Genomic DNA, 25,699 nt, shown 5'->3' on the forward strand with positions numbered 1-25,699 from the left:
TTCCGCCAAGATGCTGCTCCGATGGTCCAGCTAATTCCGATAACGTAACTTAATCTACAAAGCGATTTATTCACGCACACTACGGAGATTGAAATTTTGTATTAACAGTATTATTAATAGACTGATGTTTATACCAGAATAGGATATATATCATGATTTTTGGGGCAGAATCCAAGCAATTCTATGTAACAACAGACATTCAGCCCCCCCCCCATGTAGGCAGAATGGAATGATCCTTTGTGTCATGAGCACATTATTCATTCACTGAGACAATTCGACTGAGACTGGCAGTGGAATCAGGTTTCTTAGATCACATCGTTGAATAGTCGACTATTGTGGGTCACTAGCGGTGCAACGGATCTTAAACCTCACGGTTCAGATCAGACCACGGATCCACACTGGACGATACAGATACTTTTGTTGTTTGGTTATAGACGCTGGTCTACAAGGATCCAGAATATTTTCATCCTTTTACTTTATTATAGTAATATAGAGTTTTATTCTTCATAAAAACACACAATTCAAATAAGAAAATAAAAGATTGTAGTTTTTTTGTTTAACAAATCTTGTCATTAGTAGTTTTAATGATGTATTATAAGCTGCTTATAGCTAGTGTTATCAGATCATAATTCATCTCTAATATCTATTTATGTTGCCGTGAAAACGTCTTTCACAAAACTAGATTCATTCAAGATTCTCACCAACACTACATTTCACGAGATTTCATGTGAACACATCATAACGTTATCATTTACCTTCGCCCAATACTCATTTTCACTGAACAGAGCCTGAACGCATCGTAATGTAACATTATCAGAGATCAGAGACTAGAAAAGCATAAATGATGTCCTGATCTTATATTTGACTGAGTATTGGTGGATAAAGATGTCATAAAACTTTATTTCACACTGATGATAAATGTTAAACTGTGTAATTAATCCGCACTTCACAAGCGTGCTGAACCGCGGGAGGGATCCGTACGGATCACGTATCAACAATAGTCCGTTACACCACTATGGGTTTTCTTTATGCTGGTTTCTGTCCTGCTCAGTTTCTCAACATCAGGACTTCCAGGACTTGTTCCAAGGACGAGCGCAAGCTGGAGTTGGTGGAGGGAGTGCTTTTGTGGTGGTGTTGTGATGAAATACCAAAACACTAAGAGTTCAGGAGCACATCTTTCCAAACTCCAGCACACCGGGAGGAAGCTTTTCTGCCGTCATAAATGTAAGATGGGGGAACATGAAAAAGCCAAAAACCTTCAAATATTCACAAGCGCTGGTTTGGAGTGTCGAAGTGGAGACGGCCAGAGAGAAGACCTCGGTTTGAGTCTTCAGCTTCCATCTGTAGCTGTGCAATCAGCCGCTCTGCCCTCCTGCTGTGCTGCTCTTTGTTTCTCAAGTTCTAGCTGCCGTTTCCTGTTCATCAGCTCGGTTTGCCTCTGGAGTATCAAGTTTTTATTAAGTTGCAGCACAAAGTTTTCTCATCATTTCGGAGTGAGCAAATCAATGACACAGCTGAAGGATCCACCCACAGACAGACACGGTGGTGGTTTTATTGTGGGTTTGCTTTAAACACAGGAAACGTGGTTACCAGCTTGGTTCGAAAAGCAGTGCGGGCAGTTGTTATTGTCCTGAGGAGCCGATACCATGTTAAAGGCTCTTAATTAAAAATTCAGAGAAACTATGATTGAGGGATCGCCTCCACACGGCCCTCAACATGGAAGCGGCTGAGCCGGCGGCTGGCGGCTAGCAGTGCTTACAGCAAGAACAGTGCAGACAACGGCGACAGTGCTGACAGAGCTAACGGTGTTAACCGGAGAGGGAGCTGGAGGGTGGGCGCAACGCCTCCGAGACAAAGCTGTTGGGACGGGACGCCGTGTTCAGCTGTAACCGAGTGTCTGGACATCACACATTCAGAGAGTCTAGTCATGCTTGTCGCCAGTGTGTTCAGCCCTTCAGAAAGCATCAATATGAGAATACGCAAAGAAAATATGAGTTGACGTGAAATGTGGCCTCATGGTCAGTGTCGTGTCTCTGTTCAGCTTTTCTCTCCATGTCCTTAGGAAGCTTGCTCTATATATTAATAAAAAATAATAAAAAAGCTCTCAGCCCTAAGTCAAAAACTTAAAATTGATTGAAAAAAGGTAGATTTAATAATTTCCAAAATTCACAACATGTTTTTATCTAACGATATATTCAACTTCAACCTATATTTGTTGGCGTTGAGCCTTTCAAAAACAACAGTGTCACTGTGGTCAACAACTGTTTGCTCTCTTGCTACTGCACACACACAAAGACCATGAGGAGAAAAAGTGTATTAGATTAGAAACAGACTTTAAATAGGCCTATATCCTATTGTCAATAAAATATTTTGTTTATTAAAATGACGGTTAACTCCATCCCCCCCCCCCCCACACAAACAGTGTGTTCCTCTCTGACTCCTCCTCCTCGTACTCCCTGCAGGCTTTTTTTCTGTGCAGGGTTGACGAAATGATGTGTTGGTGTTACAGCAGCAGGACCTCGACCTCCGTGTTAAATCTTTCACGGCACAATGAGAGCTCAGACAGACTAAACAATCAGCTACACACACACACACACACACACACACACGCACAGAGTTGACAGTAGTTGAACTTCAGCTGCTGCTGCTGGCATTATTGCATATGTGAACAGCGTATGCATTTTGTGCTTTGAATTCAGTTTGTGTTGGGTTTGTTTTGGGTGTTATTTTTGTTTTTCAGCTGGAATCACTGATGACAGATCAGAGGTGTGCGTTTTCAGACTGGAGAATCCAGATCTGAAGAGCGTGGGTTAAGGTTCTCTACTCTAGATCCAGCAGGGTTCTAGTTGGTATGACAGACGGCACCACACACTAATATCTTCCTCTCAGTGGAAGTCTGAAGTAAAGATGTGCAGTCTATGGCTATTATTATTATTACTATTATCTATGAAACCACCTCTCCCATGCTTAGGATGAATAGCCGGAACATCAACAACACAAAGCCGACAACTTGGCCTTCTGACAAATCTAGAGTGAACTTTTCATACCAGGTTTGCTGGGATCCTTACCTGCCACTGACTCTTATGAGTGTAAACCACCACATTTAAGCCCCTTCACTAACACTATGAAGTGTCTTCAACGAGGCTAATCACACCCAACACACCCAACAATATCGATCACTCTCACACGTAATCGCTGCTTATTTCTTCATGTGATGAGAAACCCGGTGTGACCACGAGGCTTGAGCTCTGTCTGTCCTCCAGACAGTCCTCTCCTCCGCTGCGTTTCAGCACCCTGGACAGCTCTCACACATGCACCCTCTACAAAAAAACAACCAGCGCTATCCTTCTGATCTAATCATCTCTATTCATTAGTAAAGGAAGATGAACAGAGCACCGGTCATTATTGCAAAATAAACTCCTGAGATTTTGATATTTACTGGGCTTTAATCTGGAACAGATGTTTGTTTGGGTTTTAGGCCACTTGGGGGCAGAAGAGCTCCCCATCAAAGCTTCATAACAAAGCCCTCGGACATATCATCACTTTTAAAGCTCTTATGGCTGCCATGTTAGCAAACAGTTGCAGAGCAACATCGTAATCCCAGTGGAGTTGTGTTTTGGTCTCCACCAACTCCTGAGAAGATGCGACTTTCTTAAAGACCTCTCCTACTTCTCGGTTAAATAAAAATAAAAAAAGATAGAAAAGCATATTTTACGTCGGTTTGTTACCTGACTGGTGCTTTCTTCATGTGCTCTCCGACGAAGGTGGCATTGGTCATGCCCATCAGGGTGTTGGCCAGTGAGATTACAGACAGCAGGTGCTGTGTGGTGACGGCCCTCGACACGCCGTACGTCCCTTTCCCCACGATGTCCGTCAGGGTCAGCTTCAGACCAGTCGCCAGGGACAACTGCCGCAGCAAAGACTCCTGGGAAACAGAGGCGGACAAATGAACCAGGGAACCCCTGGAAGTACTGGTGCACGTTGTTAACGGGTCAACATGAGTGAGCGGTCCTGTGTTTGAACATTTTAAACAGGGTGTTGTCTCAGTTTGCTATTTGCTGGTGTTCAGTTGATAATCACACGTGCTCCATAAACTTGCTACAGAAATGTTAATATCTCACTGATACTGTTATTACTGCCATGTCAGAAGGTCATCTGTGATCATTCGGAAAAGGAAGCAGCAGCCAACTCTTTCATTTTCTATTACTTTATTGTTAGACTTGTGTTACTGTTTCATTAATTGTATTTTTTTAATCATTTAAAGTAAAGCCCTTTGTAAAATTGTTTTGCTTATTGCTGTATGAATAAAATAACACTAACATTAGTAAAAATAATTACAACTTGGCAGAACAAGCTGGAAGCAAGGGGATAAATCCGGGTGTGAAAAGTGAAGCCAATGCGAAAGTGTCTTAAAACCTGCATTCTCTCTAGTGTCCAGCAGGGGGCGGCGACTCTGATTGTATAGAAGTCTATGAGAAAATGACTCTACTTCTCTCTTGATTTATTACCTCAGTAAACATTATAAACATGAGTTTATGGTCTCAATCTCTAGTTTCAAGTCTTCTTCAATACAGCATGATGTTCATTTAGTAAATGATGGTCCATTTAGAGTCAAACAGACCATAAAGCAGGGTATGCTTTATGGCGGGGCTACCTTGTGATTGGATATGAATGTATGAAACAGAAGAGGATCCCATCTTCTATTTATTCATTATTAGTTTGGAACTAAGAACCAAGTGGCATTTAGTATTTCGGACACTAATTATTGATTTCAGTATTTCAGTATCAGTCTACCGATTGTCTTTTTATTGACCCAAATAATGATGCTGAAATAGTTAGTTGGTCAAAAATAAACAGTGATTACGTTTACAAAAAAAACTAAAAATCCCCACATCCACGCTGCTAAAGTCACGTGTCAACGTGATCAATCGTCAAAATTGTCACTAATTAATTACTCTCAATCCGTTAATCATTTGTGTTTTTCTTAAATACATATTTAGTAATTTGTCAGAGGTCTGTATCAGCCCGATGAATCCTGAAGAGAGTGTACCCGGAACCCAGGTGAAGCCAGACAGACGAGTACCTTGAAGGTGGGCAGCATAAGGGACATGTGACCTCCTCTGGAGATCAGGCCGAAGGAGATGGGGCAGTGTGGTCTGAGCATGCCCAGTCGCTCCAGACAGATGCCGTCCAGCTGTTCGTTGAGGCCCCAGGCATGCAGGCAGGACATGAAGAGTTTGGCCGTGTCCATCGTCAGGTTGTACTCCAGCAGACTCAGAGACTTGGACTTCTCCTCCCGCCTCCTCATCTCCTCCTCCTCCTCCTCGTCCTCGTCCAACAGGTGCTCCTTGATGGTCTCCTTCATCGTCTCCTTTACCTGATTTGGACAGGAGGCAATTTCATTTAGTATAAGAACGGGACAAGAAGAATAAAATCCTGATAATGTGAAGACAAAATCCATCATACGACTCATCTTTTTATATCCTTTGGCCGATTTAAAACATGCCGACATTGCTTGTTCAGGATTGACATATTTCATCTTCTTTCCCCTCTTGTGCTTACTGACCTGTTTGAAGATCTTGTTGGCCAGGAAGGACCCCCCCTTGTCTGCCCCGGCCTGGCTCTTCTGCAGCATCTCTGGAGACACCAGCGTGGGGCTCGGTCTCTGGGCTTCCTCCGTCAGCAGCTGAATGATCACCGCCTCCACGTCGAAGAACAGCACGTGCATGTCGGGGTCCGTCAGGTTGGTCTTCATGGCCTGGACCACCAGGGCATTGTGGGAGTATTTCGGCAGGTTGCCCTGGGAGAGAGAGGATTTTCAAAAATGAATATAAAAAAAAGTGTTTCCAACACAGACATTTTTTTGCCAACAGTGCGATTTGTTCCTGTAGAAAAATAAAATGTTTTGAGTTCCCTCTTGGGAGATAGTCCATCTGTCACCTTAACAGTCAGTCAGTCCCTGTGTCTTCCTGATGACTGGCCCGTCTTCCCCTCAAACAAGCGACACTCAACTAAAGTATGAATTTTGTGCTTCGTAATAACAGCTTTTAAATAACAAAATAACGAGGGACAGAGTCTGCTAATACTGCAGGGAAGAAAAGGAAGAATCAGAAAGCTAGTACAGCTTATGCTCAAACATTTCCCATAATGCAATTGGACAGTATTTTTTTGTTAGTCCCTACCTGTCTGTTTAACACCAGGTCTGTTAAATCTCCCAGTTTGTAGTGAAGGCTTTCTGTTATACATTCGTAGCCTGCAATCCCAAACTGAGGTAGTAACTGATGACATCACAATGACGTCATCAGGGTTATTTTCTCAGACTTAAAGTGCCACAGAGGACATAACACCCGTATTTTCACAGGTGGTAGTGACCATGACCAGCAAACTGATCTTCATGGCTAAAATTAGTGGAAGTATTTTTGAACTGTAAAATGTTCCGGTCAGCATGTTTGTTGGTCACAATTCATTCAAGCAATAATTAATTTTGTGGCCACATGGGGGCAGCGAAGCAAACCCGGAACAAACGACGGCTGACATATCAACATCTTCGAAAGTTGTAGCTACAATGTTGGCAAACAGCTGCCTACACCCGGCGGACTGATGAATGGAAGCCCAATGTTCACTCTCCTTTTACCTCTGCTTTGGTCTCCTCCTCCAAGAAATAATCTGGCACTTAAGCTGGAAATGTCCCGTTAAACCAAAAACTGAAAGACGGTAAATAGCCATCACACGACACACGTTATATATTGTAAATATCAAATAAACTGATTCGTGGAGCTGGAATAACAGATCCCTACGAAAAATGCAACATTGTTTCCACTTCAGAGAATAATGATATAAAGTAGTCATCCCTTTAGACAAAGAGTGTCATTCAGACACACACAAGCGCACAACCCATTAGCCGTAAGTGCCAGCAATACTCCTACACTGCTCGATTTTAATCGTGTTAGCCGAGACACCTGCGTGGAGCTGTATGTAGAACAGTGCTGTTTGTTTACATGGTAATGACCTGAGATGGCAATCAGACAGCGGTGATCTTGTTCGAGGGAGGAGTGATTAAGGTAAAAGAAGAGGGAAAGGGCAAAGCTGGACGTTTCATGAAGGTTTTTCTATTTACCGTTCCAAAGTCTTATAGCCCTTTACTTCTGCGTGAGGAACGATGTGTTTAGTGAGTCTTCAGCTGGAGAGATGCACGTTAGCCCCCAACCGCCCAGAGCGATGTTTGCTTGTTTATTCAATGTTTATTAATGTTGAATGTATCTCGTGTCTGAACTTTAACACTGCACGTCCTTGGGTCCCAAACAATGCACCCGCCAAATATGAAGAAGATCGCATGAGCAGTTCTCGAGATATGCGAAGGACACACATACACACGCATGTACATAGACATTCAAACGTGTAGTGTGCGTTATCACAACACAAGATGTCTGTTCAACTTTAGTTGCGTTTTACTTGTCTGAATGTATGTACTGTACGTTCTGTTATGTTATGTTTTCACCGTTACGAAGCAAAAAGTGAGCGTTACCGTCACTGGTTGATGTTCGCTGAATGTTTTGTCCAACCAACAAAACAGGAAGTAACAGCAAATACTCTCGTGGGAGAAGCTGGTTTCATAAATCACTTTGGTCGATCGGCCAATCAATCGATTGACTTAGTGTTTTCGCACCATGTTCACACTGTAGACCTGCTGCTTTAGCACGACAGTGCCAGACGACGGTCAAACGCAGGAAAGAAGAATTTAAGAGACACTTGTTTCTGTATGCCTCGTAACGCTTCAGATTTAGGAAAACCATGTTGGTACTATTGTTGTTGATGATAAAATCATGAGTAATTCTCTGTGTTGCACTTCCTGGTTTAGGAAACACGTTATTTTAACCTTTTGTGCCATTAAAGCTCATTGATTGGAACTGTGACTGTGTGAGAGAGAACAATATTTAGCAGTGGACACTCCTGACTGACCGAGAGACACAATACACCTGCAGCTGGGTCTCTCACACACACACACACACACACACACACACATATATATCAACCCTCAGGGAAGACTTTCCTGTCAAAGCCATGATGCTGCTGCTCTGTCACTTTCTGTGTGTGTGTGCGTGTGTGGAAAAATGAGGGGTGAAAAATGGGTGTAAATGCAATCACCCACTGTACCGCATTGTTGCTTTGCCTCCTGCACAGAGTTTATTTATTTATGTATTTATTTAGTAATTCAAAGAGCCGGTTGATTCTAGCACAAATCTTTGCCACATAGACTTCCAATAGAGCACCGTGCGTGCACTGGTATTCTAAAGGGGAAATATAGTTAGTGAAAGCTTGCTGACATTTTAGCTATGAACACCTCAGTTAACACTCACAACACATGGTTGTTCGAATTCTTGGATCTTCTTTTTTTACCTGGGAAAAGCCAAGATATCGGAGCCTCATTCCCATGTTTTAGTGTGTGTGAGAGTGTGTGTGGTGTTATTTCGGTGGATGAACACTGCCATCTAAAGGCGATCAGCCACACGACACACAGACAATAACAGACACATGCATGTTATTGTCTGAGGCAGTGGACCTGCCAGATACTGACCATGTCTTCTGACTAAATTACTTACGCAAATTTAGAAAAGGGTCTCTTAAGATCTCCTAGGTGCACCGGCCTGTCTTTGAAAAAACTGACATTTCATTTAAATTTCATATCTACACACACACACAGACACACACACAGTGTCCTATAGCTCCTGGGCAGTAGGCCTAAAGGTCATCATTCTGCAGGGCCCTTCTGGCAAACGCCACTGGAGTCCAACAAACACAGTCACACACACGTACATACATACACACACACATGCGCACTGTATAGAGACATCAGATGCACAAACACTAAATACAAACAGTTTTTTTACATTTTTCTATGAAACACTGATTTACACACTTCCACATTTAACCAGATTATTGTCTAATGGCCATCTTGCATAGAGAAACAAGCCATGCAAATAGAAGGTAGCAATCAATACTTAATTACTTCAATTTAAAAAAAGAAAGAAACACCGTTGCTTTGATGAATTAGGGCTGCACAATTATGGCCAAAAATGATAATCACAATTATTCTAATCAATCTTGAGATCACGATTTTTATCACGATTATTCATTGATTTGATTTTAGGGACAAAATATTTTTCACATTTAAATCAACGGAGCGCTGCTTGCACTTCCTTGTTGTGCTACATTTCTGCTCACGTACAAATCTTTAGATCGAAATAGGATTCAAAATAAAATTGTTCTTCAACTGAATTATGTTTTTTAAAACCAGTAACATACAGCAGGCAATAACTCTTCTGAAGCCAAAACCTCTGGACCGCCCACTTGGTGGCTGGCTGGTAGTTTATGGAAGCGCTTGATTTTGATATGCGGCGGAGTTTTCTATGAGCGGAGCACTTCAAACGTCAGTATCGCAGGCAATCGTGTTCATTAAATTGCGAGAAGCCAAAATCGGGATCCGAGGTTAATAGTCGATTAATTGTGCGACCCGGCAATGAACATCATCACACTGTCGCTTGGCCTTAAAAATCATGTCATTTTTATCTTAAAAAAAATGATCTTGAAACTCTTACGCATGTTTTCATTTCCTGTTGTTGAAGACTGCTGCTTCCTGTAGAGGGGTGTGACTCTGAGAACACATCTAGTTTGTGGGTCAGGTAGCAGTGAAGGACAAGGAAGGCCGAGTAGCTGACAAATGATCTTCCAAACACATCTAGTATCTGTAGCTCCAAGTATCTCATTGCTAATCCTTTACTCAGTCCTCTTCGTCATAGAGCTCCATTGTTGTTCAAAAACAGTTATAACCACATCAGTGGAACACACTGGTTCACATGTTCCTTCAACACACACACACACACACACACACACACACACACACACACACACACACACACACACACACACACACACACACACACACACACACACACACACACACACACACACACACACACACACACACACACACACACACACACACACACACACACACACACACACACACACAGAGAGATTAATCCGCCGCTGAAAATAGTCCACAGCAAATGCTCGTTTTCCTCCCGTTTGTGTAGTGTTTGATAAAAACTACAGTGACCAGCTGTTTGAGGAAATAACTGAGTATTTTACTAAAATGAAACTACAAATTTGTGAGCCGTTAAAGAACCGACGGGTTTGGGTTGAGAGCCTCATACGGGGTAGAGAACTCCGCACTGAGAGATGAACTAATGCTTTCACTTATATCTACTTTTTTTTGATTTTATATTGTGGCCGATACATTTTTCGGTTAATCGACGAATTATTTCAGCTCTAGTTTTATTTTTTCCCCTCGTGACACAAACACATTCACAGATCAGCAGGTTCAGCAGAGCTCCCAGAGGACGAAGTCAAAGTCACACACACACACACACACACACACACGGCTGGGAGTAGTGTTTGGACTTGATAGTCTGACATTTCCCGTTCATTATCTGTCATTACACGCAGTGGGGGAGCACACAGCAGGGAGAGTGGGTGGTTTTGACCCATAATTTGAGGAGATATGAGAGAGAAATGACACCGAGGTGGGAGGCAGAACAGAGAACAACAATGATGCCTTTCTGATACAACGGATTGCAGCTGTTGTGTGTTGCCCTTTTCAGAAAGGTGCTGTGATTATGAGCAGTTATTGCAGGAAAAACCCGAGGAGACACCGACAATAAACACAGACACACAAAGGTTATCTGGTGGAAGAGGAGAAGAAGGACAAAGACACACAACAGGAGGAGGAGCCGGAATGCTGAGCTCAATGGATTCCAAGTCGGACTGTAAAAGTCAAACTGTACGAGCGGCTGAACTAAACGCTGCTCAGACACTAAATAATTCACGGCGTTTGTTTTCTGTGCAGGGAGGCCCAGGTGGGCGGGGCTTACCCCATCAGGGCAGATCAGATCATCCGAGACTGACAAGTGAACCTGTGATCCTCTGAGGGGTTGACGCAGACGGCCTGTAGTTTGAACGGTGATTTGTAAGAACTGTGACATATTGAAGACGTGGGGCACTGTCGCCATGACGGAAGAAGGGAAACTTTTATCTGCGGCTTTCAAATGCAGCGCACTTTATGGATAAAATGTGGCATAAAAAAAGCTATTAAACCTAACTTGTACATCAAACTAACAATAGACCAAATGTATCAGCTGGTATTCAAAATGAAGTCCTAACACTGGAACAGTAATGTTGTTCCTGTGCTGCTGTACAACCCTGTGTGAATATGGAAATAATTGATTTGAGCCAATCATTCTACATTAAGGTGATTTAAGAAAAATGCTTGACGACAGACAAAAAATATTTTTTTTTTGCAAAATACTGATCAATGTTGATAATTACTACGATATAATAATAATAATAATAATTAAAAAAAACTGTAAATCGAGCATCATTAGAGTATTCTCCTTAGAGCAGAAGCCTTAACTTACCAGATGGTTGATCATTAATTCAGGGCCTGGTAAGGAGGGTAAAATATGTTTCTTAGTGTTTTGTAAGGTGGGAAAAAGCTATTGCACCGACCGCGTGGGTGAAAAATAAAAAAGACGAAGAAAGGTCTCACCCATCAAAGTCAATACAAACCGTGTAAAATCAAAAATTACAGCTCCTCAATAAAATGTTTGTCTTTGTACAGCTTCCCACCACCGGTGGCAGCAATGAGCAGCAATCATCAGTGAGCGACTCATCTCTGATTTGTATTTGTATACTGCAGTTATTGTGCATAGTTTTCCAATTTTCAAAAGAGATTTGAACAGTTCTTGGAAGGAGAAGGTCGTCACAAAGATTACAGTATAATAATAACGACAATAATAATGAACATTGTCTTTGGGTTTAAAGACAGAGTCTGAACGCAGAGTAACGGACTATTAAGTCTGTTCTGCTACAGGCTGACATGTCTTTAGCTTTGGGCGGATTTCTCCTTTAAACCACTGAAGCAGCTCTCTGGAAAGTCCAGCTCAGAGAAAAGAAACACTGCACTTATCTTATTTTTGACATTTAAGATAGTTCATCCTTCCCTGGGAGACACCAGTGGTGTGTCTCTCACACACACTCACACACACACACACACACACGCGTGCACACAGTGGCTGTAGTGTTGACCTTTGGTTCGTCTGCAGCAGAGTTTTAATTGGTCTGTGACTTTAGCCATCTATCTGACTGAGCTGACCAGCCACTGTGTGTGTGTGTGTGTGTGTGTGTGTGTGTGCTTTAAAAGGTATTGTCTGGTTTCTGATGAATGAAATAGAAAGAGACATGAGCAGAAAGAGTCTCAGAAATCAGTTCTGAATCAATTCAAACTCAACATTAGAAGTCAGCCGAGTGAATTCTTCAGCCTGTAGCCTCGTTCTTTTTGTTTGTTTTGTTTTCTTCAAGTTTTCATTCACGTGAAAGTTATCCTTAAACTATTCTTATGTTGTCAATTTTTCAATGAATATGTATTTGCGTATGCTTTTAGATATGCATTTGTTCTTTGGTCTTTCATGGAGCGGTGAAGCTGCGATCAGATCAAGTGGTCACTCGAGACGCATGGTGTGACGCGTTCTAAGGCCAGGTGTGAACTGACGTACCTGGAGCTTGAACGTCCATCACAGTTTTGTGGAACCATAATGTCATCTTCAGATTGATTGTTTTGTCCATAGACACTATTTATAATCATGACAAAAAAAGAGCAACAAATCCTTATTTTTGAGAACATAGACCTAGAGAATCTTTCGTATGTCTGATTAGCAAATGACAGCAATTGATTTTCTGTTGACAATATAATGAATTGTCTAATGCTGCAGCAGTGGTGCACATGTCAGAGAGCTGAAGTCATTATCCACACAGAGCCTCCCTTCTGCTGCAGTGGGACTGTTTCGTCGCATGTCTGTACCTTGTCGGCGTTGTCTGCAGCCAGCAGGTTGGTGGCGAGCGTCTGCAGCTTGTGCTGGGCCATGTTCTTCAGCGCTGCCAGGCTGCGGCGAGTCATCGCCTGCTTCAGGTTCACGGCCGAGTGGCTCAGAGCGTCCACGGTGGCCGGGGCCAGCTCGTCACAGGCGTTCAGGATGTCCACCGCCGTTATGCCCATCACGCAGCGGTCCAGGGCTCCTGCAAACACAGACGAAGTCAACAAACCTGTCCCCCAAAACCCTCGAAACAGGCGAACCTTGGGGGAAATTACCGGCAAGGAATCAACTATTTGGAGTTGTATCTTAACATCTCCTGGTTCCCCCCGAGATACTCCTGGTCCCAAGAGGATGTTTTTTGTGCCCTCCTGAACTTTTTCTCTGGTGCCTCATTCAGGAAATATTTACAACTTCCGAAATATCTGGCAGCTTTGAGAGGAAGTTTATTGATCACATCGCGGCTCCTCAGAAGATAAACCATTTCGATTTTAGACACTCCCTGGCCTTTTTCAACCACATTTATTAACTGCAGAGCTGGAATAGTGTTTGGCTTCACCACCCTCAGCATAAATTCAAAACCAAAAAAATGATCACATTCCCGCTCCTTGGAGGAAGAACCATTTTGCAATCATGCCAGTATTGAGATGCTAGATTTGGAACTGCATCATATAGGGATTAGTTTGGATTGGACGAGGTACTTCTCCATAGTCAGTGTACTACCTCCTGTGAGTCGGGCTGAATTGGAGCAAATCGGTGGAGCCCAATATCAGATTAACTCCCATGCTTTTGGAACGTCATATTCAGCCATCACAAATGTTCAATCACATGTTGGAGTGTGTACATGCTGTTGGCCGTGTAGTGCACCTAAGTAGGACTAGATTTCTTTCTCAGCCTCCTTTCTGTCTGCGGCCGTTATCTCTCTTTCTCCTCATTCCTATCACACACTTGCTCTCCTTATCTATCACTCTCTCTTCTTGGCCTTGCACTCTCCTATTTATATCAATTTTCCAATCTCTCTCTCGCACGCCATCTCCCACTCTGTGCATCTGGATGCCCGGTATCATCTACTGTCTCTTGAATATGATTCAGGTCACAGATAGTCCTCTCCGCTTCTGACTGCAGCAATTCTCTAGCTTTACAGAGAGAGAGAGAGAGAGAGTGAGAGAGAGGCTTAGAGAGACATCATTAGCTGACAGAGCTGACATCAGTATCGCTCTGGTATTGAGTGAGAGAAGAAGTGGTACCATTACACCTGTCTGTGTGTGTGTGTGTGTGTGTGAGTGATGAAGGGCCTGTGAGCCATGGCCCTATTACATGTCCAACGCCTGAGTACACACACACACACACACACCTTCCTTAATTTCACACTTAGCTACCCTGCAATCTCCTAGCTATACAGCTCATTCAGGTCGCATGTGCACACGCATGCACACATGCGCGCACGTACACAAACACTTGGTCTTTTCCAGTGGCTTGTCATCACTCGAAGCTAATTTTACCTCCGTGCTGTGCTGCGCACACGTTTACTGCGGATTGTGTTGCCATGGTTACAGCAAAACAGAGGACGGAGGAAGCGGAAGAGGGAGAGATGGGATTAAAACGGAGTGTGCCCAACATATCTCGTGCCTGCGTGTTAAGTACGGAGCTGGATACACGACGCGGTTAGCCTAGCTTAGCATGAAAGGCTGGGTGCACGGGGAAGCAGCTAGCTCGGCCACAGTGAAAAAAGTGCACAGACAAAAACTCTCTGATGCTCCCCGATTAACACGTCACATCTAGTTTGTCGAATTCGTACAAAAGGATACATAATCTTACAAAGAACATCTGAAACACGTGAAATTGCATTAAGTGGAATTTCAGCCAGGAAACATGCAGCGCACTAAGCTAGCCAGATATCTGCTAGGTAGCAGCAGTTAGTGGTTCATTGCTGGCATCTCGGCCTGAATGCAAGAGTGGAGACCAAACATGAATACCTGAAGAGATACAGATGTCATGGAGGAGAGGATTGTGGATTATGCTCTCCCTTTTTAAAGTTTATTGTTGAAAGCAGTGCAGCCCAGTCAAGTTGAGGTTTTGGTGATTTGCAGCTGAAAAGACACCGAGCCATCTAATGCAACTGAACTACATTTTATTAAAAAGTTGAAGGTTTTTAACCTGTATTTCAAGCAATTTGGAGGACTACATTTTCAACATGTAGGTGGTTGTACATGGTCTTTATATTCTCAACATACATCACAATCTACCACACCACCACCGGTCTCTTCTGTATACCAACCGTGCCACTCTCTAAATGATTGTTCATTTTAGCCCACACAGTCTGCAAATATCGATCACTAGTTAAAACCAGCCCTTTCTTGACTGATCAGAACTGTTGTAATTATTTTTTTAAATGTTATCTTCCCTGTAAGGTTTATTAAGACACGCCACAATGATGGTTAATGTAAATAAATCCATTTATGTAAATGCTGCGCGATAAAAAGATTTTTTTTTTAAAGTCGCTGCCACCGGTGTTTTCTGAAGAAGCCAGTCTAATGAAGATGTCTGTGCAATTCTTAATGTGTTTGGTGATCAATTATTTTGCTAATATTTGTCACCGATGACTCTCCGCTCTACTCGGAGGGATACACATTCATAGAGCATGTGAGAGCGGGACTGATGGCATGTGTCATTGTCATCATCACCAGCCTTGAAAAAAAAAAAAAACACTAAATGGGCCGATCTACCTGTTTTATCGAACATTCAGACAAAAAAAAAAGACAAAAATATAACAGTTGTGTCGGACCAATAAGGCAAGTCAGCCCACCGAGGAAATGCCCGGTATGCCAGATGGACGGTCCAGCTCTGGTAATGGCAGCTTGTTTACGTCCGCCTACAACCTGGGCTGGGTTTGGTCTCTAAACGGTCACAGTGGTACCAAACCTGGCAGCCTCTCAAGACTGCAAGACTTCAGAAATAGAACTAAAACTCTGTTTGAGGAGACAGATTTAGTAGACTTGGCAGCGCTTTTGGAGCACTAGGGAATGAGAGATGTTGGTCGGGCTGAAAGCAGCGATCATCCTGAGGTTAAAGCAGCTGCTCTGAAAGCTTAATGAACCTCTATACAAGCAGAGATTTAAGAGCTAGACTTTAGTCGACCAAACCATTTACATGCTGTGCCTACTATGAGAATTTGTGGGAATTGGTTGTTGTGGACCTATTCATTGCTTACCTTGCTGTTTAATTAACATTGGACAATGTTAGAGATAGCATCTGCACTCCTCGATCACAAGTCTGAGCTCATGCTAACGGTTCGGCATTTACCCAAAGTAAGAGGAGCCGCAGAAGAAAAAGGGCTTCACCCGGCTCTCACCTGTGTCCATCTGCCAGACGTAGACTGAGCCGTCGGAGCAGCCCACCACCAGGTAGTCGTCAGCCGGGCGCCACTTGATGACCTGAATGGGGAAGAGGTGTCGCGACGCCAGCATGATGCACTTCCTCTCCCTGAGGCTGAGCAGGCCGACAGAGTGGTCGCTGGCCACCGAGCAGACGCAGTGCTGTACCCGGATCTGCAGAGGAAACACAGGCAGCTGACGAGGGTCGTCCAAAATTTCATTCCAATAAAAGAGACCCTCTTGCGATGGGGTCACTGCAGCTGTGATGCCAAATCGGACAAGGGGCGTAAAGTGGGGGGCCCAATGGCCCCTTCCCCAGATCCTACCGCCCATATTTCCAGCCTAAATGCTTTGACCACACCAGAGGCAATGTACGGGTCTGGAAAGGGAAGCCAAAGCCAAAGTGCCTTAAAGCTGCATTCTCTCTAATGGCCATCAGGGGGCGACTCCTCTGATACAAGTCTATGAGAACGGCCAAAAACGTCGCAATGGGTGACGTCACGACGACTACGTCCACTACTCTCATACAGTCTATGGACCACACCCATCTTTGAACACCACCTTCATTTTGATCTCAGCTACACACCTGTTAAGTTTCATGACTGCGGCTTACACGGTAGTGACGCTATTGCGATGACAAAATCTGTCCGAAGACATAAAAACACCTGGCCAAAGTACTCCAAACCTCCTCTGGAACACACACACACACACAAAAATTGCTCTCACAGATGTTTCTCCTGCAGTGTTCTTGCTTCCAAAGTTTTGTTGTGGTTGTTTTGCACCAGGGTAGTTTGTCACTACACTAGAGTGTTTAGCCACATCTGATATTTTGGCTGCGAGAGACATCAAAACTCCCTGATGCTAATTAGTCCGGCTGTTTGCTGCGTCGGGATACTGATGCAACGTCTGCACTGGCGAGAACTTCTCAGAAAAAGCTCTTAAGGTTTCAAAAGACACAAAACAGGAGACATCTTAATTAAAGCACGTCTGTGATGTCTCATTCTACTCCGGCTCCATTAACACAACAGCATCTAACATCTCATCGCCGTGGTAACAAACACTATTCTGACATTTTGATCTTAATGTCAGGAAATGTTTTCATTTGGTTTAATGTGCGTGAGTCCGTCATTTGACCACAGCAACACAACGCCATTAAAGTTCTCCACAACAATGACATCACCTCCCCCCGTAACATTTAAACTAATGTCAGCAACGCAACACGCTTCTCCCTTTCAGTACATCACACACAGACGCAACTAACAGCAAACAGAGAAAAGGGAAAGACAACAGAGGAAACCAAACGCATGAGGCCAACTGTCTGGAGGGCTTACGCTGCAGTTCTCAGGCGGGACAATGAGCTGGGTGATCTCTCCCCCGTGGACGCAGAAAATGTGCTTCATCTCTCCGGTGAAGATGTCCCAGACGATGACGGAGAAGTCCACCCCTCCGGACACCAGCGAGCGCTGGTCGTAGCGCGGGGAGATCTGGTACGGGTACAGGACGCACGTCACCTTGTTGCGATGACCCCGCAGGGTCCGATGGGGCGGCCAGCCTAAAGGACAGACGGACACAGAATGCACGAAGACGTAAGACGCGGAGGATGGATGATGGGACTAATACACACTGCTGCACACTTTTCATTTATTGATCTCATTTTCTGACTTTTATTGTGCTTCTGGTTCATTTATATACATTTCTGTTTTGAAAATACTCAACATTACTCATACATTTATCATTGACATTTACACCTGTTATTAATGTTTTCTGCTCTGTTCCACTACAGTCCAGCGAACCAGCCGCTGAGCTCTCTGCCCCCTTCACCTCCTACTGCAGGTGGTCTGTCGGCGGTGTCAGGCCACTGCTGGAGGCCAGGCTGAAGGAGTTTCTGGTGAACCCGCATGATTGAATCTGATTTTGCACGTAATCCGACCGGGGGGGGGGGGCACCGATGACGAGCATTCAAATTATATAGAAATTGCCAATATTCCCGCTGATGGTCATAAAGAGGCATCAGTAGTAAATTGAGACCATTTCAGAACCAGTTAAAAGTTCCTCACAACTTTAATCAGAGAGTCAAAAGGAGTTGTCATAATTATTTTTATTGTCTTATTTTTGTTTTCCTCCTGACAGCGCTGATTTCAACCATTGAAGTTTAGGAGGCAGCCGTGCTTTGGTTCATTTATTCATTGTTGATGTAATGTGTCAATTAGACAATTAGAGCGTTTTGTCTCTACCCTGGACAGTTTCTTTCCTCCCCCCTCCCTCCCTCCCTCACCTCTCCGCAGCATGTGCTCCCCCTGCAGCAGCTGGACGATGGCGGTCTGAGTGGCAGGAACCAGGATGATGCTGCCGTCTTCTCTCCCGCACACCAGGCGACCCTGAGAGGGGATGTACACGCTGGCCGTCACCTGAGGGATCAGAACAACACACACACGGTCAGAAACACCAATGAACCAAACTCTAACACCAGTTATCCAACTATCTCAACTTCAGCCAGCTACAATAAGAAGCCAAATACACTGCAACGTGAACCGATCTCTGGATTTATTTATCTGTTTTAACAACATCTATTCCACCTGTATGACTTTCCAACACTAAACTTAACAAAATGTACTTTTCACAGGACGGTAGAGCCTTTAAAAAAAAATAACTTTTATGAATACATAACATTTTGAAAGTGCAATATTCAAACATTTACATTTTGGTCGAGAACTAAGAACAACAAGTGTTACATTGCGTGGGTTCAAACCTTGATGGGTCCTTCTATCCCAGGCAGAGCGCTGAGCTGGTCGATGATCCCTGCAGACACGGGGGTCAACTTGTCGAACGCCTCCTGCAGACTGACGGTGGACGACACCTGCAGCTCTGCACCGAGACGGAGACACAGTTCAGTCTTCAATAGAGACTTGTATGAAACAAAACACTTTGTTAAAGCTGACAAATAAGAAGAGGAAGGAGAATTACTTTATTAATCCCTGAAGAGAAATTATGTTATTTCACGTTATAGTACACACACACACAAGCTTGAAATGAACACACACACACACACACACACACACACACACACACACACACACACACACACACACACACACACACACACACACACACACACACACACACACACACACACACACACACACACACACACACACACACACACACACACACACACACACACACACACACACACACAGTTAGTTGGCAGAGAGATGTTAGAGTTCTGGGGCCGACCATGGTCAGGCGCCCCCTGAGCAGGTTGGGGGATCGGAGCCTTGCTCGAGTGGCACTTCTCCAGCTACCGGTCCACATTCCACTCTACTAGATTCATACGGGGATTTGAACCGGCCACCAAGTGTCCCACGATCTGAGCTACTACCGACCCGAAAATTGAAGAGAGAAGCGATTTCCACGCAGAAAATGCCATATTCACAGGCATGCGACTGTTATTGAGGCTGTCGTCTACTAACTAGATGGATCATGATGTGAGATACACCGAGATCTGGGTGGCTTATCACATCGACAATTTCCTGGGGTGAACCCTGGGTAAATAAAGCTTAGTAAATTAAATAAAAGATGTAAAATGTATATCTTTTTATGTTGCTGTTGTTTAAGATAATCATTCAGTTTTTTTCTTTTAACTAAGCCTTCAAATTAAAAACCAAAGGACAAACATTCTTTGTCTATGAAATTAACAATTTAATAATAAAATGTATGGCTAATGTTGGTCTTTCATTTGTTCAACATTCACTTCATAGTCTTCAAACCAGGAGCCCTGTAAGAAACAAAAAATATCAACACTATGATGTTGACAAATCAACAGCGCCATGACACATTGAGGCCACTAGATGTCTCTGTGTGCTTCACGGCCTCTTCTGAGGGAGATTACTTCTCTACCAACACACGAACAAAAGCTCATCTGAAAAGTCAGATAATATCACGAAGTTGAGGAAAGTCGGTGTTAAAAAGATTTGTAGACCATTTATTAACTATGTGAAGCAAATGGACTTCATTGATAATGAAGAGAAATATATAATTTACTGTGAACCCTGCAGGACAACATAACGGCTTTTCTTCTATTTTGATGTTGATATGTATTATATGGAACATATCAGTACCAGTGGTTTTCATATTAATGATTATGGAGAGGGATTATTAGTGGTAAGTGTAATTTTGGTTGTTTTACTCCTTTTCTTATACAAATAACAGTCGTATAAAACTAGCTTTTCTGTGACGTCACCATAGAAACACCAGTGGGCTGTGTGTTTTTTGTAGTTCATCGAGACGGCCTCCTCTCTGGGGAAACGGCCGCGTCGTGTCGGTCTTGCCGTCCTTACCTGCGGCGGTGGACAGCAGCTGCAGAGGCGAGGTGTCCGGGATGCTCCACAGGGACAGCCTGCCCGCGGAGTCTCCCTGGATCAGCAGCTTGTGGAAGGGCTCCCTTCGGCCGAAGAAGAACCGAGTCACAGGAGGACAGATCAGGAGCTGGAGGACGGCGGGGATGGGGGGGGAGGAAAGACACGTCAACATCTTGAAAACCTGGCGTCCCAAATCTCCCAAAGAACACCTGGAAACGTAGTGTTCATCGGAGCACATTCTTCTTCACAATTAGAGTCTTTTTTTCCCTTAAAGACTATTGGCTTGGGTTTAACATGCCTGATCAGTTTTTAGTCTGACGACGTGCAGCTGAAATGTTAGGTTTCGCTCTCAGGGTTGACAACGCACAGCAAAGGAGATCAGAACCACACAGCTGTGATTCAGCAGGACACCTGACTCCTCTACAGGCTGGTGTGGTGAATACTGGCTTATTCTAGCATGCTGCTGGCGTTTTACTGGGGCTTTCATTCAGGTTAGGGGCTGATGGGTCAGAGGTACGTGCAAGTGGAGCAGCAAACCAAATGTAGCCGCTGCGGAAGTCCAATGATCGCACCCAAACTGATGCTTCACCCATCGGAGCGTGTGCTAACCAGGTCACAGAACGGGTGGGATTAAAGCTACAGGTACAAACAGGATGAGGGTCATGTGACTGAAGCTAACCAAACTAACCAGCTTTCTTCCCAGGTCGCTCCTATAAACTAATCCCTAAACTTAGCCATGTCTGACCTAATGTTTCAACTATTTTCACCATTCGAACCCTCACCTGTTTGGCTCGGTTTAAACTCCCTTTATTTACAGGTTTACGGTCACTTAGCTGGGCATGCTGCATTATCTTCAGAGTGAGTTAGGCTAAACAGAAACTGTTATGTGGTACAACACAAGTTTTTAAGTTGATGAAACCTAAAAAAAGAGTCTACAGCCATGCTAGCGGCTCTGTGAGTCGCTTTGAGCTAAATGCTGACATCAACATGTTCTCAGCGACAATGCTAACATGCTGATTGTTAGCAGGGATAACGTGACCATGTTTAACCATCTTATTTTAGTTTGGAGTAATTTTAGTTGCCATCCCGCTTTGGGGGATTTAAACAGGAAGTATAATGTTGCCATGTGAGTCGTTGAGTTAGCAGTGGGCTACAAGTGCAGCGTGTTTTAAGACCAACAGATTTAAAGACTCCTGCAACTCCCGTTGGCACGGTAACCAGGGATGTACAGACAACAATCAGCTGGATTACTGAAGAAAGCGTGTTAGATATGGTTATGAGGAGCGTCTTTCTGATCTCTGCAGAGGTTTATCTGCAAACATCAGATGAAAATCACTGAAAATAATATGTTGCACTGAATCCATTAGCAAGTGGATATCTTACCTAAATCTGGCAATCTAGAGCCTAAAGATGACCAGCTTTCTTAACCATACACAGCCTCAACCAGTCACATGACCTCCTATCATATACGTCCCTCATCAGGAGGAGTGGATCGGGTGTTGTTTACAGTAGTTACCACTGTCGGTTATCAGGTGAGTGTCTCTGAGCTCGGCTCAGCAGCACTGTGAGGTTGTGTGGCCTGTCCACTGAAGGAAATCATGGACAATATCAAGAGGCATGGACACGGACGGTTGTGTCAAATCTATTACTCTGGATACATGAGAGCCCGGCTGGTAGGAAACTCACCAGGGCACCGATTTGAACGAGGGGCCGAGTGAAACAAGGTCAGTGTTGTTGAGAATCACCAACACTATGAGAGGAAGACTTCAGGATTTTGGAACTTCTCGATGAAACTAAACTGCACTGATTAACTGCTGGAATTTTAACACTGAATTTCCACATGATCTTGTTAACATTCTTAAACTGCAACGTGATCAGTCCATAGGTTACAGGGGAACAATGGTGGAGATGGGAGGAGGGCAACATGGAGTTTTAGCTGCAAAAGGGACAATCCAGCCCAAAACACAACTAATTATGTAACTAACATTGAGCCATTGTTATGTCTCCTGTTTGTTTTTCTACTGTTCTCCGTCCACTTTGAGGACGAGTTCCTGGAAGTAAATCTGTGCCGTGCTTAAGAGGAGATTCTTATGCCGAGTTCCCACTGCATGGTACGGCTGGGCTTTGGTACCAGCTACTTTTCTCTTACGTTTTCCACTGCAGATAGTTCCCCCCCTATGGAGGTGGAGTTCTTAGCTAACGTCATAGCAATGCAGCGAAAAACACAGGCCTGTACTTGATGACCAGGCCATGCGGGCTGCCGTTTACTGAAAATCGGAGGTGAGTGAATAAGTCTCTGTTGCTCATGGTTGGCTATTTAACAATTGCGAGTTTTTGCAGGATGCCCCCCGAGACGTGGGCCAGTGACGATTCTCCCAGACCAATCAGTGGTCTCCACTGTTTTAACTCCACCTTTTAGTTTCGCCTCAGCTCGCTTGGAAACTCAACTGAGGTACCAAAAGAAGAACCGGGCATGATCCGAGGTTTCAGCCAATGAAAAAAAACAAAAAAAGATCCGTCTCAAGCAAGTCGCGCAGTAGAAATGCTGCATAAAAGGGTGGTGTACTTTACAACCAAAGACTTACCTACATATCCTCCTACAACTTCACACAGAGCTGAGACGCGATAAACCGTACAAATAGGGATCGTGGTGCTCATTTTCTGACTCTCCTTGAAGGAGTGTATGGTTTAGCACTCAATTGTGCACACACAGAAAACGGAAGTAGTAGAGTTCAAGAGACGTTCAAACCTTACCTACTTTTATACCTCTGCATATCTGGCAAATCACTTCATGCAGTGCAAAGTGCCAGAAAAGAAAAGCGATGGAGAACACCTGCTGGACACCGCGGTTAACCTGGACTGTGCTTTGGGCCATCGACCTGTATTCTCGGTTCATGTTCACATAAACCAATAATAACGTCAGCGCCACATCCTAAATTGTTGTCTATCCTACAACTGCTTAGTTCACTCACCTAACAAACAGTCCTGCCCTCACCTTTTATATCAAATCTACTAAATGATCGAAGTTTGGAAAGGGAAACTAGAACCATCGCCTCCTGGTTGTATGCCTCCACCAACCCGCCAAGTTGCAGTTTACATCCATGTCTGTCAAAAACTCAACACATGAATTTGTAAATGGTGGCCAACAATGTGTTTTGTGAGGGTCTTAGTGACCTTTGACCACCAAATTCGAATCCGTTCATCTTTGAGTCCAAGAGGACGTTCGTAGCAACTTTAAAGAAATTCCCTGCAGGCGTTCCTGAGATACTGCGTTCACACGGGGGCATAAGGTGAGACAACCTGCTCACGGGGGGGTTCTCAAAGTCCAGGATTACAGGTCGTTACTTCCTGCAGTGGAAACATTGCACTCGACAGTTCTGCTTCAGGGTGGATAACAAACAGCGGACCTCAGCAGGGGCAGTTAGTTAGTTTGCGGTACCATGCTGTGGTAGGGACTGATAACGTGTTATTCTGACAGCTGTCCTGGTTCTGACGCGTTGAGGACAAACACCCTGATTGGAGCCCAATGACAGAACTCAGAAAGTGGATTACTAAAGGAATCTGTTTCGATAGGGCCATTATGAATAAGGTCACTTCTGCCAGGTGGAGGGTTGTGATGACGATGGACATGAAGGAAGCTCTTGGAGGATGGGCTGCCGTCACCACGGCAACTACAACATTTAAAAGAGGTAGAGCGGCAGGGAATGGCTGAGTACCACGATCCGTTAGTTCTGAACGCTGAAGACAATCACAGAGTATGCAAAGTGCCACCAAATGGTTTTAACACACACACACACACACACACACACACACACACACACACACACACACACACACACACACACACACACACACACACACACACACACACACACACACACACACACACACACACACACACACACACACACACACACACACACACACACACACACACACACACACACACACACCAACTAATTTGTGTGTGTTTGTTTTAACTGTCTCTGTGCTGCACATGGTGGGCTTTCTAACCTTTCATCAACAACTTCAACTGGGTGTTAAACTAAAAGGATGAATTACAACATGGTTATTAAGGATAGTGAATATTGCCAGAGCATTTCAGGCACCCACCTAATACTTGCAGACAGAAGAAACAAACACAACAAAACGTCTGCTGGCAGGTCTGACGAGCACACACAGAAACACCATCATTTCCTCGTGTCCTATCTGTACCTGATACTGTAGTATTCTATGTCTGGTATGCATCATCAGTGTTTCTCCTTTGTGTTTGAAGCTCACAGACAAACATGACGCTACATGTCATCGAAAATCTCTTCCTTTAGGTGCTGGGCTCGTCGTGAACTCGGGACTCGGCGGGTCCTCGGTTTTGTTAAAAAGCAGCTTGGGGACTTTGCATGCATCTTCATCAGTATGAAGACAGATGAGGAGGGTGATGGTGCTTTTGGAGGAGGAGTTTGTTTTTTTAGTGGGAAGAGAGAATGAAATCAGGTGAACCAGAATGAGTCCAGTCTCTTAGTCAGGCAGGAAGGAAACCCAAGAGAGGAGCAAACAAAACAGAGTTCCCCTTCAGTGTCATCCACTCAGCGGCTCACACTTCTATTCCAGCACTTTGAAAACCAGTCCCAGGGCCACAGTGTACATTCTCAAACATCTGGAACTACTTCTCTTTAATAAAGAATCTACTTTTCACTTTTTTTGTTGTTGTTTTGCAGACTTACAAACATTAGCATTTTCCATTTCATCATGGTGGCCCTCTAGGGTCCGTTCCTGTTATTCATGCTCCGTCGGGTCATATAGAAGCAATGCCGTCTTTATATCATGGATTACTTTTATCACCATTATCAATAGCATCTTATTTGTCTACATACCTCTTACTAAAAGATAAACTCCAGTAACTCTTTCAACTGACATTTTTTGTGCTTCTGAGGATTTATTTCGATTCGACACATTTTCAAACATAAGCCTGAGAGTAATCAGTTAATCAATCTGTAATATTAATATTACAAACACAAATTCTCACTCCGGTTATGTTAGGTGA

The 25,699-nt window shown here is 43.9% G+C and overlaps 1 protein-coding gene across 7 annotated transcripts in view; it reads right to left on the reverse strand.

Moving 5' to 3' along the window:
• wdr7 (WD repeat domain 7) overlaps positions 1–25,699 on the reverse strand; it is a 104,975-nt gene that overhangs the window by 71,956 nt on the left and 7,320 nt on the right. For all 7 annotated transcript variants that reach the window (XR_012947864.1, XM_076079908.1, XM_076079907.1 and 4 more), the window contains 9 exons: positions 20,638–20,785; positions 19,050–19,165; positions 18,576–18,708; positions 17,632–17,852; positions 16,279–16,474; positions 12,917–13,131; positions 5,567–5,800; positions 5,084–5,377; positions 3,729–3,925 (listed from right to left, as the gene is read on the reverse strand). Coding sequence is in view for 6 of the 7 variants with exons in the window: in XM_076079908.1 (XP_075936023.1) it covers positions 3,729–3,925; positions 5,084–5,377; positions 5,567–5,800; positions 12,917–13,131; positions 16,279–16,474; positions 17,632–17,852; positions 18,576–18,708; positions 19,050–19,165; positions 20,638–20,785 (1,754 nt within the window). In the remaining variant the exon portion in view is untranslated. The remainder of the gene's footprint in view (positions 1–3,728; positions 3,926–5,083; positions 5,378–5,566; positions 5,801–12,916; positions 13,132–16,278; positions 16,475–17,631; positions 17,853–18,575; positions 18,709–19,049; positions 19,166–20,637; positions 20,786–25,699) is intronic.

This window comes from Anarhichas minor, unplaced genomic scaffold (assembly GCF_050575085.1).
Source record: "Anarhichas minor isolate MPS153535 unplaced genomic scaffold, ASM5057508v1 ptg000073l, whole genome shotgun sequence".
NCBI lineage: Eukaryota > Metazoa > Chordata > Actinopteri > Perciformes > Anarhichadidae > Anarhichas > Anarhichas minor.